This window comes from Pelobates fuscus, chromosome 1 (genome assembly GCF_036172605.1).
Source record: "Pelobates fuscus isolate aPelFus1 chromosome 1, aPelFus1.pri, whole genome shotgun sequence".
Taxonomy (NCBI): Eukaryota; Metazoa; Chordata; class Amphibia; order Anura; family Pelobatidae; genus Pelobates; species Pelobates fuscus.
Window position 1 is genome coordinate 334990210 of NC_086317.1, and position 21236 is coordinate 335011445.

At 39.8% G+C, this 21236-nt stretch overlaps 1 protein-coding gene across 1 annotated transcript in view; it reads left to right on the forward strand.

The window, feature by feature from the left end:
- Positions 1 to 21236, forward strand: part of NALCN (sodium leak channel, non-selective) — a 550494-nt gene that overhangs the window by 277238 nt on the left and 252020 nt on the right. Inside the window, exon 14 of the mRNA XM_063425294.1 lies at positions 425 to 616. Coding sequence (XP_063281364.1) covers positions 425 to 616 — 192 coding nt within the window. The remainder of the gene's footprint in view (positions 1 to 424; positions 617 to 21236) is intronic.

Consider the following 21236-nt stretch of genomic DNA (forward strand, 5'->3'; position numbering starts at 1 on the left):
GATAGATGCAAATGTATAATATAAATAGATAGATACAAATGATAGAGATAGATAGATAGGATAGATTGGATAAATAGACACAGACTAAACATACTCATATCTTATGAACCCTTAATGCTTACTCAGTACTACTCCTAAGCTTGAAACCCTACATGGCACTATCATTTACAGTAGTCTTTAATCCTACATAGTTACATAGTTAAATAGGTTGAAAATGCATCTATCAAGTTCAGCCTTTCCCACATCTGTTTTTGTTGTTCATGCAAAAGAAGGCAAAAAAAATACATGAAACTTTCAATCGCTTTACAATTTTACAACAAATTATGAAAAAGAAAATCCTTCTTGACCCCAGTAGAACAAAATGTGCATTTGAATACAAGTATACCAATAAATAATATGTTTTTTTTTTCTTTTCTTATTGCAGGTACTTAGGGTAGTACGGCTTATTAAAATATCCCCTGCCCTAGAAGATTTTGTGTATAAAATATTTGGACCCGGTAAAAAATTAGGCAGCTTGGTGGTATTCACTGCCAGTCTATTAATTGTCATGTCAGCTATCAGCCTCCAGATGTTCTGTTTTGTGGAAGAGCTTGACAGATTCACAACTTTCCCAAGGGTAGGTATAAAGTTAGTTGCTTAGTGAATTCTGATATGATATTTTATTCAAGGTCATTGTGTCAACAAAGAAGATTCTAAAACTGGAGCAACCGATCGGTCCATTGGCTTCAATTTCAGTGTTAATTTGTCCACTTTCAAACCTTCAAAACAAAATAACTCGAGTATCTACCATTACAATAATAAGCCCAATTATCCCATAGTGGTTTCTGTAATTTCTGTATATTCAATCATGCTGAAAGCTTACAGATGGCACTAGTGAACTGGGACATCTTCAATTATGTCAAATTATTAGATTATTGGAAGGGGTGGGATATTTTATTTTTGTTTGTTTTTTAAGTCTTCAGTTTGATGAACATTCTTGAGACATGTTGTGTATTTTGGTGGCACATGTTCTGTTTATTTGCCAGTGTTTCACTTTGAGTGATATTTTCAGCTGTAATCTAAATTCATATTTCATTAATCATTGCCCTTCATTCTTGCATGCCCGTATAATGTATTTTGTTGATGAAATAAGCAGGCTCTTCTTCCAAAGGGCATTGTTGTTATATAATCAGAATAAGGTGCCACCCTTTAGCAAATTGCACATTTGTGCTAAGCAGAATGAAGTAATGAATTGTGAAAGACCAGGTTTACAGGAACATTGTCAAGTCTGATCAAGCTGTTAGTAAACGGTTTAAAACAAATGTAGACATATTTAGCCTAGATCTGTCTAGATACTTTTTGTTTCTACTTAAGGGAATAGCTTAAACAACCAAAAACATTTTCTTAAATGTGTTGTATAAATATATACCCTACTATGTCTTATGTTTAATTCAGTAAATAAATCAGTACGGTGTCAGCTTTAAAATTTTAGGTATCAGTTCCCTAGACTTGTTACTATATATACATACATACAGTACACTACACGCATATATACATACATATATGTAATATAATTCATTTGTTTTACTGCTTTAATTCACATAGCAAGCAGGAATACAAATATTGATATTTATTGATCGGCTATTCCTAACACATCTGGCCGATGCCAAATTTGATGAAAGGCATTTATCTGAGGCCAGCCACCCCTACCCTCACTTTGATTCATGCACATTGATCATGTATACACATTCCTGAGAGGTGGGCAAATCCAGTCAAGTGGCCCTTTGCACCAAAGGGAGAGTAAAAACACCTTTGCCATGTGATGGAAAGGGGGGCAGTCACCTAAACAGGCACACACACTTGATGATTTGACACACACTAACAAACACACACACACACACACACACACACTGTTACAGGCATGGGTGTGTGTCAGTATGTCTGTGTGTGTGTCAGTATGTCTGTGTGTGCAATTCCCATGTGATTGAAAGGGGAGGCTGTCACCTAAACAGACACACTCACTGACCGGCACAGATACTTGATGACTCCACACACACACGCACACTGTTTCAGGGATACTGACTCACACAGACAGACATACTGACACACACACACACTGACATACTGACACACACACAGACATACTGACACACACAAAGAGACATACTGACACACACACACACACACACACACACACACACACAGTGTAAACTTTTAATGCCAGTAGACAGGGGCTGGGTAATGGAACAGGGCTGTAGTAGGGGGCTAGGGGCTGTAGTGGGGGTATGAGGTGTAATTGGGGGATTAGGAAATGTAGTGAGGAGAAGTAGGCTGAAGTAGGTTGATGGCTACAATTTGGGAAATGGGTTGTGGTGTGGGTGATATGGGCTGCAATTGGGGGGGAGGAGCTGTAGTGGGGATGTTATGGGGCTGTGGTGGGGGGGCATTTGGCTGAGGAAGGGGGGCAGGAGTTGAGAGGGGGGCAGGAGCTGTGAGGGGGGGCAGGAGCTGAGAGGGGGGACAGGAGCTGAGAGGTGGGGACAGGAGCTGAGTAAGAGGGAGAGGGGCTGAGTAAGGGGGACAGGGGCTGAGGACGGTTATAAAATAAAACAAAAAAAACCTAAAGGGTATTCCCTCCCTCCCTGAGTCTTACCTTAGGCCGGAGGGGGGTGGGCAGTAGCCAGGGGCCAGGAGCCAGCAGCCAGCAGGAGGCAGGGGATTCAGATTTTTCCTTTTTTTGCTGGATGCGGGCGGCCCTGGATTTAGGGTGGACTGGGGGGGCAATTGCCCCTATCCCAGCCCACCCCTACATTGTTTTCACATGTAACTGCACTTGTTTTTTTTTGCCTTTTAGTTGTAAGCAGCAATGGGAAGTGTTAATGTAGGACTATGGTCAGGGTCAGATTAACATCGAGGCTGATGGATCACTTGCCCCAGGTCCATGTCCAAAACCAGACCCACAGTTTAATACAGCAAATGTCTTGTAGACTGTTGGTTGAGGTTGACAAAGGAGGAACTCCCCTGCCAGCAAAAATAGGCAACTGTGATTCTATCTGGCTGGTGGATAGATAAAAGAGCTATTTTACTGGCAGCCCAGGTCTCCTGCAAGTTCATCAGAGCAATTACATGGGTTAGCTCTGATACTTTTTTTTCCTGAGGGAACACCAGCCTGGAGTCCAAACCAAATGATCTGTCCACCGGAAGATCTGGGACAAGCACTTCCCCCTCCTAAAAAATAAGGATGAGAGAGGGGAGAATGAACAATCCTTTTATGTAATACATACATATTTATTTATTCATATTAATTCCCCTATACCCCATGAGCCCACTACAGCCCCTATCCACCCTCCACTGAATACTGCCCCAATACCCCTCCATCCAATACAGCCCCTACGCACATCTGTACCCACTACAACCTTTATTACAACCTCCACCCTCTACGGCCCCTGCACCCAACACAGTCCATTTTATCCACTGCACCCATTGTAGCATGCCCCCTTTACCCACTTTAGCCTCCCTCCAGAGGCTACAGACGATATTACCCACTGCACCCACTAACCTCCCCTACTAAAACCCCTTGCTATTTACTACAGCTCCTAACACCCCCTAATAGTAGCCCCTATTCCCCCACTGCAGCCCCTATCCCTACAACAGCCCCTTATCCTAACTGCTCCTTCTACCCCCTAAGGCAGCCCCTACCCCCCATTACAGCACCTACTCTCCAAATGTAGCTTCTACCCCAACTACAGTCCCTACCCTCCAGATGTAGCTTCTGTCCCCGACTACAGTCCCTACCTTCCAAATGTAGCTCCTATCCCCCACTACAGTCCCTAAACCCCTAGTGCAGTTTCTATCCCCCCACTACAGTCCCATCCCCCACTACAGTCCCTAACCCTTCTACCACAGTTCCTTATTCCTCACTGCAGCCCCTATCCCATACTACCTACAGTCTCTACCCCCTATATGCATCCCAATCCCCCACACTACTGCCCCATTCATCCCAACTTTAGCCCATATCACCCCACTACTGCCCCTAACTCCCCTACTAAAGCCCCTATTCCCTTACTACAGCCCCTCTCCTCCAATTGCAGCCCATATCCCGATTGCATCTATTCCCACCACTACAGCCCCTATCCCCCTACAACATTTCCTAACCCCCATTTACAGTCCTTACCCCCACTACATGCCCTATCCCCCACTAAAGCTGCTCTCCCCCACTACAGCCCCTGACCCCCAATAGAGCTTCTAGCCATTAACTCCTCAATTACAGTCGCTATTTCCACCATAACAGCTCCTATCACCCCGCTACAGCCCACTACCAGTGCCCCTCTCAAGATTAGGTTATAGATCCGCACCTTTGTTAGGGGCTGTAGTAAAGAGTAAGGGGCTTTAATAGATGAGGTTAGGGGCTGGAGTAAGGGGCTTTAGTATGGGAGGTTAGGCCCTGTGGTAAGGAGTAAAGGGAAAGGATCGGAGCAAGGGGTGTGACCTAAACAGGGGGCAGAGCCTGTCAAAAGGGGGCAGAGACTAGTGCTGCCGATGCACTTCTATCGACAAGTGGTGTAGATAGAGAGGCAACAGCGAAGCAGGGCCATCAGAAGCCCACTAATCATGCTGCACTTCTATCCTGGGGGGGCAATTGCCCCGTTGCTCCGCCACTGCCCACTCCAGACCCTATCCCTCCCTTGCACCCACTACAGACTAAATGCCCCTATACCTACAATATCTCCCCTGCACCCACTACAGACTTAACAATCCTATGCCTACAATAGTCCTGAATCCACCACAGCTCCCTCTTCAGGCCCTGCCCTTCCCCTGCACAGACTACTGCACCTATTCCACATGCACACAATACACTCCTGATAACTCCCAAACCCACAATACAGTCTTTGTTTCCCTTGCACATACTGTGGCCACTATCACACACCGTCACACAGTACACCACAAACAGCCCCCTCCACACAGTACACTGCAAACATTCCGATCCACAAAAATCCTACAAGCAGCCTACCCGTATGTACACAACCATACATGCATCATCCTCACAAATGCAATATTGCATGCAGCCTCCCTATACACACTCATCACAAGCAGCATTCCCACACATGTAATACTGTACGCAGTCTCCCTAGACACAGACCACAAGCAGCATTCTCACACGTGGGCCAATCAGTGAGTGTGTGTTTGTATAGGTCACTGAATGCGTGTGTGTTTGTCTGTGTGTGTGTGCACATGAGTCTGTGGAAAGTAAAAAGTTTAATTTTGAGAACAATTTAAAAAAAATATGTATATATACTAACATTTGTGCTAATGTTGCAAGCAGCATTTTTTTACACAACATGCTTATAATGTATACACCCAATTTGCTATAACACACATGCATTAATAAACTTAAGTAATGCACAGAAACTATTTCTCTAAATAGGTGACCAGTGATAGGCCAAGAGCGTAATCTGAATAAACTGTCCTAAAAGCTGTAGAGGAAGGAAGCTACACGGATCAGTGTTGATCATGTGCCAGATCCCTACTTATTTATACTGTACAAATACATCCTGCATATACACATAGAACTTCTATACAAATACACACATGCAGTAACAAACACATCCCTGCTTTTATACATACTAGTACTGCATACAGACCAGTATGCATCTACATTAACAAACTATAATACTTTACAAAAATAAAAAACCTTTTGTTGACCCAAATTCTGGAACTACACTCAGACACATCACTGCATTAATATACGTGCTGAAATAAAAACATCCCTGGGTAAAGCACACTGAAATTTATAGTGTTATACCACCATAACCTGTTAGACTGTTTAGTTACACTTATCTGGGTCCCACTGGGCAACGACACTACTTCCATTCTTCAATCTGCAGTAGGTGAATGTCAGTTTTGTGCAAGATAGGAGCACACTCATTGACTGATAGTATTAACTCTGAACTCTGTGAATGAGTCACTCTCAGCCAATGAATGAGTTCCTATCTTGCACAGAATTAATATAATGCTTTTAACACTTTAGAAGAAAGCAGTGTGGGCTCCCAGTTTTCACACCATAACAAAACAGGTTACACAGAGGACAGCAACATGGCATTCCTGGCACTATAACAACTTTAGCCAGCTACTGTGGTTATAGTAATTAGAGTGTTCCTTTAACCCCTTAACGCCATTACGGCGTTCTATGCCGTCCCGGCTTTAAAGCTGTTGCTGCGGCATAGAACGCCGTAACGGCTTAAGCCCCCTGGAGATCGGAGGTACTTACCTCCGCCGCGATCCTCTTCTGGAGGGCTGCCTGACAGCCCAGGCAGCCCTCCCCCGGCAAATGAGGCCCCCGGGGGCCATGTGATCACTCTCAAAGAGCGATCACATGGCCCCCTATAGCTGGCTGTGGATCTGCCAGCAGGGGGACTGTCTGAAATGTCAGACAGTCCACCTGCTGGTAGGAGGATTAAAAAAAAATTATTAGACATGTTTAAAAATAAAATAAATATATACATATTATATATATGTAACGTCATACGTAATGTATTTTAATATTAATATAAGTACATATATTAGTATTAAAATACACTTAGAATGACGTTACATATATATAATATGTATATATATTATATATATAATAGATATATACACATATATTATATATATATATATATATATATATATATATATATACGTATAATTACAATAATAAATAAATAAAATAATAAAATAAATAAATAAAATATTGAAACAAAATTTTATATAAATTATGTATTCATATGTAATTTCATTCTAACTGTATTTTGTTATTAATATATATATATATATATTGGTAACAAAATACACTTAGAATGCCATTCTATATATATCTATCTATATATAAAATACAAATAACCGCAAATATATATATAGATAAATACATATAATTACATAAAAGATTACACGTGTACCTATAAATGCATGTATATTAAAATTCTACGTGTATAGTTAAATAATCTTTTAACATAATTATGTGATTTTATTAAGTAAAATTTGATTGACAAGCCTGACAACACAGGGAGAAAGTGCAGAGAATTTAACTCGCAAGCACTATATTTGACCCTGTAACTCTCCAAGAAACCATAAAACCTGTACATAGGGGGTACTGTTTTACTTGGGAGACTTCGCTGAACTCAAATATTAGTGTTTCAAACTGGTAGATTGTATTATAACGATTATATTTGAAGTAAAAGTGAATTTTTTTGCATTTTTTTACAAACGAAAGGCACTTTTATGGACTATATTATTGTTGTAATATTTTTTACTGTTTTCAAACACTAATATTTGTGTTCAGTGAAGTCTCCAGAGTACAATAGTACCCCTCATGTACAGGTTTTATGGTGTTTTCAAAAGTTAAATATAAGTCTTGTGTTTCATTTTTTTTCACAATGTATTTTGATATAAATATATATATATATATATATATATATATATATATATATATATATAATTATCACAATACAGTTAGAACGAAATAACACACATCTATATATTTTTTAATTATGTATTTTGAATTATTTTTAAAATTAAATTTTTTAATGTATTTAATTTTTTAAAAATATTATATATAAATATATATATATATATAACAATAATTATATATATATATTTAATCAGTATCAGTCTACGTGTAACTTGATAATAATATATATATAATTATATATATATATTAATAGTAAAATACACCTAGACAGTGTATGTGTGTGTGTATATATATACTTAGATCATATAAATATGATATATATATATATAATCTAAGTATATATATATTTTTTTACACTTATTTACTTTAATTTTATTTTATTTCCAGCCATACGGGGGACTACCTGTCATTACAGGCAGTCCCCCTGCTGGCAATGCAGCAGGCAGCTAACCCGGCCATGTGATTGTGAGGTCCTCGCAAGGACCTCACTCTCACATGGCCGGGGGGGGCTGCAGGAGGCAGGATCTGCCACGGGGGACTCACTGGGAGTCCCCCCAACGGCGATCGCTGGCGACCGGGTAAGTAAAAAAAAACGGAGGGCGTACTATTACGCCCTGCGGCGTTTAGAGCCACTTAGAATAGGGCGTAATAGTATGCCCTCCGGTTTTAAGGGGTTAAATAACAACTATATTTGGTTTGACAATACATTTTTTTATATCTGTGTGGTACGGCGAAGGGAACCAGTTTTTGGGATCACAATTATACATACAAGCCTGCACCTGAAAAGTCCTTCCTTTTGCTAATATTTGTATTACAGACAATGTTACTAATACTAAGTAAAAAAAAAAACACTTAGTATTCCTTAACCCCTTAAGGACAGACGACGGATATATTCCGTCATGATTCCCTTTTATTCCAGAAGTTGTGTCATTAAGGGGTTAATAGGGGAGGTTAAACCTCCCTCCTGCCTCTACCTGCGGTGCTGCAAATATGGGGCATGTCTACTAAACATCGAGCAGAGAAATTCTGTTATAATGTAGATTAGCGACTAATCCAATAAAGGGGCTCTATCTCAAGTCCTCAATGTCCCCATGATGGGGTGCCTAATAAATTAAGGAACCTCCCACCATTGAGTGTAGGCCATTAAACTAAACAGGGGGGGAGCTACTGTTCTCCCCTAGCCCCCAACAATGGTAAAAAAAAATTAAGTGTCCCCGTACCCAGCGAGTACTCTGACAGGTAAAGCTTAAGCCAACCAATCAGAGCCAAGTCAAATTGTTTGGTGTTTGACAGGTTTATAAGGCTTTCCCTGCTCTGCAAGCTCAGTCTGTGCACAGCTCTTGCCAGGTGAAGATGGATTATTTATTCGTTGGATAATTTTTTTTAGCATGTTTTTTGTTGTTGTTGCAGTTGGTCCTTTTTTAGTTTAATAGTTTGGTGCGACAAAAAAAAGAATATGGAAGAAATAACATCTAATTGTCGACACATGCGTGCCGGCGTTATGAACTCAGGAGAGCTCTGTACAATAGAGTCCAATGTACACGTACCTGTTGGGGGCGTGGTTATGATAATCACGGACCCAATCATATAAAAGCCCAGTCTCCCTTCAAAACAGTGCCCTATTGTGGTTCCTAGTGTACCTTGTGTTGTTGTAGAATTATAGAATTTATGAAATTAGCATAAGAGAATACTTTATCAGGGAGAAATGTGCGTCAGCGGAACAATGTGTTCATCAAGAATGAAACATTGTGGCCATTGAGCGACATGTTGATCTCAATAAAGTATGTGTCAGCTGAATAATAAAATGTGTATCTACTAAAAGACCTTGAAAATTAAGCTTTGAAACTAATAATGCCAACTACTCAAAATTGCTGCCAAAGCACCCCTCCCATCGAGTGGACACCTCGTGCTAACAAGATGGCACCTACATCCTGTGTCCACTCCCGTGTCAAGAATGTCACCACCTCTTGATGGGAGGGCATTTGACTAACCACTTAACACCTAAACCAATTAATAATGTTTACTTGTTGTTATCTTGAATTCTTCAGTGACGTAATAATGCCTTTAAAAGGGTCTGCGCACTCATTTTTGGATTAAACCATTCCGAAGTTCTTTCATTAACCTGAACCCTGTGTCTCAGTGTGAATTTACTTCCGCGTGCACGCAACTTTATTATTTTTAATTTGGACAGGAACAGATAGTCATTCAAACTTATTGGTTTGCAGAAAAGAATCCACATCAGTGTCACTAGAGTCCCTTTAGTGCATTTCTGTACCCTTTTGTGATAGTTCTTGGGTTTTGACCCGGCTTACTCATGACTATTCTGACTTCTGGTTTCCCTGACTCGTCTTCGTTACTCGTTATTGTGTATTTCCGGCTTCCCTTCACCTTGGCTTGTATCTTTGTTTCTTGTAGTTCTCTTTTATTTAGCCATTCTAAGGACCGACTTAGGGACTTTCTTTCTCTAAATCTACTGGAGGTTTTCACTTTGCGTGTTGGGTTAATTGTTACACTAATGGTAAGTATACATTATTATTATTTTACAAGTATTTACTGGTTTATTTCAGCCCCTCACTATTATTAGTCCCCCACCTTATGTTTATTGGGAAAGGTGACCAGGTGCTTGGGACCCCTAGTCATGTGGGGGGGAGTTATTTTGTATTATTAACCCCCACCCGTCACCAATGTGTGGTGGCTGTGGTGACATTAGGTCCACATCCCATTATTATTTAGGGCCCCACCCACCACCAATGAGCGGGGTTTGAGGGGGCAATTGCTCTATCCCCATTATAATTCAGGTTTACACCCATAGTTTTTTAGGACCCCCAGCCATCACCAATGGATGAGAATTGCTCGGACACTGTCCCTGTTCAATTTACTTAATATCCCAATCTCGTGGCCATGGATGATGGCTGGAGGGGAACACATGGACCATTTAGTTTAATAACCCTCACTCACGGGACACATGTTGGGGACAAGGGACACAATTTCCCTTCCAGTTAATAGTTGCCCCCCTATGTGGTATGAGGATCTGTGTCCCGTTTATTAGATTAGCTGCCCAGTCACTTATTTTTTTTTATAACAATGAGCAGCCATTGACTGATCGCTGTTTAGTATACAAGCCCCTACTTGCGGCATGGGGGGTAGGGGTAGAAGGAAGGATTTAATGAATGAATTGCATGGATGAAAGATAGTGAATCATTCAATTTGTGGGATTACAGGTATGCAGACTGTATGAAAGCAAGTAGTGCTTTATAGAGTGTATCTGCAACATTATGTTCCTAAGTGTGGTGAACAGAACCTCGCCAAGGGCTTTTGGAGGGGTCTTCCTGCCAGCCTCCTGCCAAAAGACTATGGGCCAGGTCAGCGACTTTAAATACCCTTATTTTATTACTCTTGGTTCCCCTGGTTCGGCACTTTCCATTTGTGCGCATAGAACCAAACGCTAGCTCCCTGGCGGCCGTTCGCATAGACCAAAACCGCAAATAGGCTTCAGGGGGACAAAGCTGCGAATGCCATTCAACTATTCTCGGCATGAAGACGTCGCAGTTCCCTGTCTGTCCCCCAGCAGCACTTAGCTGCGATTCTATGGAACTGTTTTGGGCATGGGATCATGCGTGCAGTCGGTCAATCTTTGACTTCCAGGAAATTCCTGAACCCCTGAATGATCTGGGTGATTTTTGGATATGTTGGTCAGGGGGTTTTGTGTGTTTTGGGGGTATTTTTATTGTTTTGTAAAAATGTGTGTTTTTTGTGTCTGGAGATAATTGGGTTAATACAGTACTTGACTCAATTATCTCCCAGGTACAGAGGAGGGATTGACCTAGTTTGTATAGGAGTGTCCTGGATCTGAGAGCCAATGTTACTGTGTATTTTTGTCTACTGTGGTTAACTCTCAGGTCCAGAGGGGAGGGCTCCTTGCATGTGGACTGTCATAAAAGGCCAGTTGTGGTCCCATTAAAAATTGTTTACTTTACACTCAACACAGAGCCCCGTCTCGTGATTGTAGGGAACAGCTATACCAACTATACCTGCTTTGGATTGCTATACTGGCAATAATCACTAGCTCTTGTAAGAGCTACCTGCTATACTCTCTGGAGTTGGAGAGGTCCACTCACTGGAAGCTGGATACTGGGCTTGGGTCCAGGGTGGGTGGAGAACAGCAAGAACCCAGCCAGGCTGCAGCGGCTAAGGGGCTATGGTGCTTATGGTGTCCGGTGTGGTGCTTATAGTACTCCAGGCTACTAGGAAGCAGCAAATGGCGGAGGCACCCAGTCGGGGCACCAGGCGGTCCGTCACACTAAGTTTGTAACAAATGTAAGCTGGTGTCTTACTAATAACAGTAGTATTAATTTGCAATGCTATATCTAGACACTGTGTGCTTTCAATTAAAGATAGAAAATCTGAGGAAAAAAGCCTGTGTGAATTTATCCCAGATAGAGAGATTTTGGGGACTATAATTAAAAAATAAGCTGATGCAACAGAGTCCTACAGAGAAAGGATGATAAAGAGAAGGGGAGGTATATTTAAATGGTGCTAACTTGCATCATACCAAGAAACCTCCTCCGACTCTGTACTTGAGGTGCATAGCCCTTATTCTATATGTATGAAAGCCTATTTCAGTCATTCAAAAACACTTAATATACAATGTTTCCAACTGCGTTTCATAGTCAACATCTAAAATTATATATGGTACAAGTTCAAATGCAACATGCAGGGACAACAGTATGACATTACTACACAATCTCACAATCTACACAAACAAACACTGACACGCACCTATACAGACACACATCACACATAGACATGCACTCAAGTTTACACACACTGCTACACACGCACAACGCACATACATACTGCTACACATGCTAGTATTGTTACAAATATTTATTGCTGTACATACTTTACACAAACACACAATGTCATTCATTGACGCCATACATTTACATGTAGACACGCATTCAGGTATTTGTTTCACTGGTAAAACAATATGAATTAAACTACTTTGTGAGTATACAGAAATCATGCAACTTCTATTACCTTGGTAAATAGCTTCCTTAATGGTATTGTCATGAACTGTAAAGCAACAGAATTGACTGAGTTGTTTCAGTCTCTTGATTGACTGATGAGACATCTCTGGAGATGGTGCAAAATGTTGGAATTTGCTGCAAATGTTGGAAAATTACTAATCCGTTTTAGAATAAAATTAGCATTTGAATACACAAGCCTGAAGAAGCAAATATCTACATATACCATTATTAAAAGTAAATGCTTACTTACAGTAAATACAGTAATGTAAAATAATAACATTTCCAAGCACATCTTAGCACTGAATATCCTTAATTTGTTGTTCTTCCTGCCTGTCACTTATCAGCATTGTAGAAACCGAATTTACAGAAGCAGAAGATTCATGTTTTCTGTTGAACAAGTCTCCCCAGAAGAATAAAAAAGATAGATTCTAAATATTTTGAAGTGGACTTTAAATGAAATAGTCACAGCAGAACATTTTTACTTTCTGACTATTTTACTGGAATCTTAAAATATATATCATTAACCCTTTGAAAATATAAGGTAGCTCAGTTGGTAAATTCCCTAACTACAAAGCCTGTTAAAAAAATGGTATAAGCCTTGAACAATGCCTAATTTAGCTTAGCTTTGGCTCAGTGCTTGAGCACTCATACAGTTAAAATGTTCTATAATGTCTGATCAAACTGCTCATCCCTATATAACAGTGCAGTAACTTTAAACTGCTTAGCCATTTCACAGCATAGGTCCTTGGCAAAATTAGACCTCCCACTTTCACTAATGCTTTTAAATTGTATGTTTTCTGCCAGTTATTCTTTTACTTGACATCAGAGAATGAGCACCAGTTCAGTGTTACCATGGTTACAAATTGTAGTTATCTTTTTTCTATTTCTGTATCTTTGATGACTTGATTTTATCTGGAAAGTACCAGCAAACACATGCTTTCTGTATGCATTTAGTTTTTCCAAAAGATTAAATGCATTACATTTTATCAGAACTAACAAGTGTGGTGCTCTAACATGATGTTCTTCATGAATATGCATACTTTAAACATAGCTCAAATTAAAATATGCACATTTTTGTTAATGTTCAAAAAATAAGAATAAAAAGTGCACACATTATGTAAAATGCTGTTAGTTTAGCTACAAGAATATTCTTTAAAATGCAGAGGCTTTTGGGGACCCATACATTTACAGGGCACCTCACGTCCAGACATCTCACATCTGGATTTGTGCCAGTTACTATGAAGAGTCACATGAATATTGCTCCATTTTTGAGACAAATTACTTTATACACAGTTATATGTTAGATATATATTTTTAATATATTCATAGCTATTATTTATGTGTCTGACCCATTCTGGGTGGAATCAGTGCTTGATATGAGCTGCACACAAGGCAGTCATTAGAGGGACAGTAATAAAAATAGTGACACATAAGAAAACATTTTAAAAAATGCCTTTATGAACTACAAATAACTCTCAGAACAGGAGAACAAAGACGGAAAACAGACCCAACCCAGGTAAAATGAATAGAACTACAGGTTGGCCAGAAGCTCTATAAGGGAAATCCTGCTAGATAATATTGCAAAATCCATTATGTGGTCTAAGCAACTATACAATCTAACAAGATGGATCCTCTTTTACCTACAGCTCTGCGTCCATGGGCTTCCGATTGACAAATAATGACTAAACCACAGAGACAGGGACGGATAGCCAATACTCCTAGATAAATCAATAAAGTATTTACTGAATTTTACACATCACTACACAACCATATCCCAACACACAATACCGGAAACTCAGATTATATAGGCAAGATAGACTCATTGGAATCATTAATTATCCCTAAACTTTCAACAGAGGCAATAGTGGACATAGAAGCACCAATAACCAGAGAGGAGATACAACAGGCCATCTTGACTCTGAAAGACAATAAAGCCCTGGGTCCTCATGGCTTAGAGGGAAGCTAATATAAACTATCTGGGAGGAGCTTCCCTGCATTTAGAAAAAAATGTCTTTGAAGATTATACGTATGGTGGGGGAGGGACTCTAGTCTTTAAACTGATAATACCCATCACCATACTCCTACCTGAACCTTATAAGGACATGCTAGTAGTGGAGAGTTACAGACCAATGTCTCTAATTATTTTTTACCTGAAGATATTAGCAAAAATAATGGGCACTAGATTGAATGTTTTTTTGGGCAAAACAAATCATCCAGATCAGGACGGATTCACACCAGATAGGCACATATATAAAAAAAATATGAGGTGTACTGCTGACTTGGTCTGGCGGTTAAAGGACTCCTCAATGCCTTCTCTGGTCCTGTTTGCTGGACTCTGAGAAGGCATTTAACAGAGTCAAAGTTATTCAAATTGCTACATCATCAGCCCTTCTATGACCTGTTCTTATCTACGGTCAAGACAGATATACAGACTTTAGAGCACAAGTTATGATCCAGGGTTCAAGAAACAATAATGTTGCTGTCAACAATGGCACAATACAGGGAGGCTCATTGTCCCCTCTACTCTTTGAAATTTCATTAGAACACTTGTTACACAGGGTTAGAGAACACCCAGGGTTTCATGGGCTAAGAATACCTACGGAAAACTATACAGTATCAGCTTACGCAGATGACTTACTCGTTACCCTAACAGACCCCAAAATTTTGATAATGCATTTGGCCTCTATCATAAAGACCTTTGGGAGCTTATCGGACAAAGGTTAACATAGACAAATTGGTGATTATGCCACTAAACCTGCCACCTGCATCTAATATGGTGGATGGGTCGCATACACAAAGAAAAAAATGATGTACTTCCCAAAATGCTCTCTTTCTTTCAAGCCCTCCCAATCAGGGTTACTAAACACAACTTGGCAAACCTCCAATGAACAATCAGTCATTATATGTGGCTCAACAAATGGCAAAGGATAGCCAGGTGCATGCTGCTTAGACCTAGAGCGGGTCTCCCACATTTATACCTCTTTTATCACTTTGCACTCACTCTCAGATTGCAGACAGTGGATGGACTTAGAGTTGCTGCTAATGGTACAGAATCTGCCGCAGTTCTACTTATGGATTGCAAGAGACTGCAGGACTCTACCCAGAACTTCTTGCATTGTAATTCAAAACTCCTTACAACTGTGGAACACATTTCGTAAGAAGTATTCCCTCACCCTGTCCCAAATAACACCGGTATTACAGAACAGGGATTTCCCACCAGGAATGGAAATATTAGCCATACAAAAGTACTTCCACCTATACCAAGACAATAATATAGTTATTTTTCCAGAACTCAGGACTGTGACTGACCAAAGATTTCTTTAGATACCTGCAAGTTAGGGACTATGCATCTCGACTGGTGATCTAGACAGCTGCAGCACCCCTCCGCCACACAGTATTCGAAAAAATATTTCTAATACTCACAGACTACTGCAAACGAATGTGCAACCTTACAGTGAGAGGAAAAAAGTATTTGACCCCTGCTGATTTTGAATGTTTGCCCACTGACAAAGAAATTATCAGTCTATAATTTTAATGTTAGGTGTATTTTAAGAGTGGGAGTACAGAATCACAAAAAAAATGCATGTAAAAAAGTTATACATTGATTTGCATGTCAATGAGTGAAATAATTATTTGACCCATTCAACTTAGTACTTGGTGGCAAAATCCTTGTTGGCAATCACAGACGTTTTGTTGTAGTTGGCCACCAGGTTTGCACACATCTCAGGAGGGATTTTGTCCCACAGACTACTGCAAATGAATGTGCAGCCATACAGTGAGAGAAAAAAGTATGCCCACTGACAAAGAAACGTTTGCCCACTGACAAAGAAATGATCAGTCTATAATTTTAATGTTAGGTGTATTTTAACAGTGGGAGTACAGAATAAAAAAATAATCCAGAAAAACGCATGTCAAAAATGTATAAATTGATTTAACCCCTTAACATGTCACGATTCCCTTTTATTACAGAAGTTTGGTCCTTAAGGGGTTAAACCCCTTTGGCTGATTCAGCCAAATACTCTGCCCATTTAATGCAAAGATCTGAGAATCCGCTCTTTTTCCTGCTCATTCACATACACCATTTACTATATAAAATGTAAAGAATTCAAAGTGAGTTTCACATTTCAAGTCAAATTAGCTCAATTGGAAAAATTCTCCACATCAGCTGTTTTTAGTTAAGCCAGTGCAATTTAAAATACCCACATTTCAAACTTGAGTGAATAGCCCTGCTAAAATTTCTCTCCCTTTTACCTTTTTTAATTGTTAAATTGTTAAATATTTTTTCCTCTAACAACTGTCGCTTTCAAGCAAGGGCAGGGTAAATTACGTGAATATCCTTGTTGACCACTAACAGCAGCCAATCAAGAAAAATACAGAGTAAAAAAGAATGACATCTCCCCATGCCTTGCCTAAATTGTCTAGTTGGTCCATTTTGTTGTTTTCTTGGAGATAATCTTCAAATTACCTTTTTTTTTTTTTTTTTTTTTTTTTTTTTATCAATAAGGCATTTTGCCCAGAATTTCTGCTCACTGGGTGTGTTTTGCTTGACTTAGTAAATGACTGAAGTGTTTCAAAAATTCCAGTAGGTCATCTGCTTCTGAGATGCTGCAATTTCCACCACTAATGACAACAATTTCATTACGTCTGCTGTTTTATGTATTTATTGGTTGTAGTTTTTCACAGCAATATCACTGAATAATTTATTAAATAATACATATAACTGCTAAAATAATCTTTTCAGTTTCTGCTTTATGGTAGATTAATTCAGAAATCACATATTTCTGAAAATCTCAAAGTCTCATTTTCACAGCTGTTGGCTCTGTCAGTTTGACGGTTGCATTTGAGATTAATCGCATAAGCTGATGGAAGTGTATTTTTTAACTAAATATATTTTTTTTTCTGGAAGATTGATAATGTAATGGTAGAAGAGAACAAATAATCAATTTGAACGTACTATTCCCAAATATTTTAAGGTTCCATTGATTATTTGGATTTGATACCACAAGAATTAGGGCCTAATGTACTGTACCCCACTAAATTCAATATGGATTATGTTTATAGCCTTGATGTATTAGTATACACAGTCCACTGGGAAGATGTCATGTGGAAACTGATTCTATTTTTTCCACGCCATTGCAAAAGATTTGTGGGGATTTCCTTGAATTATTGCTTGTGCCACTTTGTTCTTTAATTCTTCAGTGGTGGTTGTATTGTATTTGCTGATTTTTAAAAAATACAGGACACTGCTTAAAGGGACACTGCAGTCACCATAAAACACTTTAGCTTAACCCCTTAAGGACACATGCCATGTGTGACATGTCATGATTCCCTTTTATTCCAGAAGTTTGGTCCTTAAGGGGTTAATGAAGAAGATTTAGTGTATAGATCATGCCCCTACAGTCTCACTGCTCAATTTGCAGCCATCTAGGGGTTAAATCACTTTGTTTATATATCCTAGACAGACCTCCCTGAATGCGACTTACAAAGCCTTCATAAACACTTCCTGTAAAGCATTGTCTAATGTTTACACTTCCTTGCAAATTCTGTTTAATTTATAATTTGTTATCTCCTGCTCTCTTAAGGTGGGGGTTCTAGACCCTGCAGGAGCCTCATGTATGCAATTAAAGTTTAATTTACATAGCAGGAGATAAAAACTTTTAAGGTAAATTACATGTGATTGGAAGTGAAACCATTTTTTTTTTTGTATGCAGGTTGTGTGAGTCACACCCAGGGGATGTGTGGCTAGGGCTACATAAACAGTAACACAAGTGATTTAATTCCTAAATGGCAGAGAATTGAGCAGTGAAACATCAGAGGCATGATCCACACACTAAAACTGCTTCATTAAGCTAAAATTGTTTAGGTGACTATAGTGTTCCTATAGTCCCCCTAAAACCCGGCATTGTCACTTGTAATAGGCTTTCTGATTCTATTGAGGTTGTTCACTAAAGTCCGAATACACCGTACCGAACTGGAAAAAATAACCCGCTGCATACGGGACAATATACAACAATGTCTGGCTTTTGGACTGCAGGTCCCAAATGGACCTGAATTTGGTCCACGTTTTATCTAGGCAGAACACTGCCTGCTGGCTGATATTTCAACCGAATTAATAAAATCCAGGCTTGGAGGCCTCAAACCCAAGCCCAGATTTACAAATAAAACAACTATTTGCCAGCTTGCAGTACTCATCCAGGAGATCTCCCGAGGAAATCAGAAGAGACAAACCACATTGAGCAGACCATCCCACAAGATGATCAGCGGTTGAAGAGGATGCAGATCTACTTTACAGGATTCAAGAACTTTGGACTTTGAGCTTGGAGAGACGGATATCCTGCAACCAAGGTGGTGGATCATTTTCTTCACATTTATTTTATATGTGGCACCATGCGTGTCACTTTGTCTTTTAACCATCTGAGTTATATTAAAGTACTATACTATGACCTTTCTCTTTTTATATTTACATATGCGATTTATCCTCCAATTGATGTGGTAACTATTTATTGTTGCACTGGTGATTGTGGCGCCCTATATATAGTAAATATTCTGTAAACATGACCCCACCTGCCACATGTCAGATAGAGGCATAGGGATATTTAAAACCTCCTTTCAAGGGGCAGGGCATGACCAGCATGGAAGCTGGAAGTGCAGAGTGTTTCCTCTTCATGACACTCATAGCAGTAAGCAGTAAGATTATATTCTCAAACATCACTAAAGAAGCCACATACTGGTTCCTATGTGAAGTGGAGCTATCCCCTACAAGTCCAGAGCCTTACCTTGTATCTAGCAGCACAATTAATATTGTGGCCTACAAGCCTGTAGTGGTCCTTGGAGAGGAGAAACGGCCGATCTATTGGACGGGACCTGCTAGAACCTACGCGCCCAGAAACTGATGCCCCATTACCCCCCCTCTGGACTGGTGGGGAATATCCCGGTCCCAGTGGTGCTGCTGACCTTGAGTCCGCATGACGTGTCTACTATGGCCACTGTGCCGCAACCTTATTGGACGAAACCTTATTGGACGAAACAGGCACAGAGAGTCTGACTTAGCGGTAACATCTGAAAGCCAAGCTTGAAACACTATGCCAATCCTTCTGGAATCATGTAGCCAGCCGTCTACATTTCCTTACCTCGCCTGTTCGTGCCTCCGACCACAGGTTGGAATGTTGACAGGCCATACTGCATTAACCCCTTGAGGACCAAACTTCTGGAATAAAAGGGAATCATGACATGTCACACATGTCATGTGTCCTTAAGGGGTTAAACTTGTGAGGAGCGCTTATCACTGCCTCTCACGACCACAAGACAACACTATCAAGCTCAGCTTTCTCCTCCAGGCATAAAACTTACTCAAACACAGAGATAACTGAAGGAGAGGCTGAGGCGGGTGCCCCGCGTCCGGTGGACAGACTCCTGGCTTCATTGCCCCTCACCTAGAGCGCTGTCAACACGGGGTTGTCGCCCCTCACACGGCTCACAACCTGGGGGAATTCATGGCTTTCATAAGAAATTGATGTATGCAGAAGGCACCAGGAATCCTGTTTTGGTCACTGGAAATGGCTGGACCTGTTTGTCAAGTGTCATGGATCGAAGAGGGGTCTGGGGCTGGTGGGGAGATTTGCTGGGGACTTTGGGACTCATGCCTCTCCTTTCTGGTAAACCCTATCGTGCTTGTGTGGGCTGACCTAAAATACAGGGACTGGCTGACTATCCTCCAAATCTAGGCCTTTTCCACTAATCTCAGATGTCATACATATTCATGAGCTCCCAGTGGTTTTATCTCTTCTATTTTATTTTTTATTTTATTTTTACTCCACTCCTGCAGATTACCTGATACATGGTTCACCACCTTATTTCATGCATGAACCACACATATTGTTTCACCACATGTTGCTGCCTACTCCCACATAGATACCATTATACCTTGGTCTAATCATATTGTCAGTTGCAAAGCTTCTTCAATGTTTACTGTTGCCTGTAACCTGACATATTCTGCTCGCCCATGTTATGTTATAAAATTGTGCATGTTTTCTTGAATGCCCTACAACACACCTTATATGATATGATACGTGTGTTACTTGCTGTTAGGGCACAATAAGCCTGAATGTCTATGCACTGCAAAAAAATTTTTGAAAACCTCCTTTTAAGTAATATGGGGTCAGCAAGCTCTCAAGCCGCCGACCTCATTTGACTTTAGTAAATATGAGGATTGCCAAAGCGGGCAGAATTTGGTCATTTTCACCTGATTGTGTCTATCCAGACAAAAATTCAGTTTTTAGTGAATATCCCCATACTCGTTCTACAGTTACAATCCAAATGAATGTAATATAATCTAATTAATTTAACCTTTTCCTGTTTCAATTTGGCAACATATACATTTTGTGTTGGAGGTATATATGTATATCATAAAAACATTGCAGAAAATAAATTAACAGCAATTGCATTGTGTAATATGTGCTGTAATCTCTGTAGACAGAAGTGCTTCTAAAAACTTGTGAGAAAACTATTTATGCAAGAGGAATTGTTAATTATTTTGTTCTCAAAAGTGTAACTGATTTAATCTTTTTATCTTTTTAGTGACTTAGTTATATAGCTAATAGTTTCAGTATAGTTTTTTGTTCTATGTTTGTAGCACTACTAGTATACCACAAAGTAATCTTGTAGATACACTGAAACGTTAACCCCTTAAGGACACATGACATGATATTTTAACAGTGGGAGTACAGAATAAAAAAATAATCCAGAAAAACGCATGTCAAAAATGTATAAATTGATTT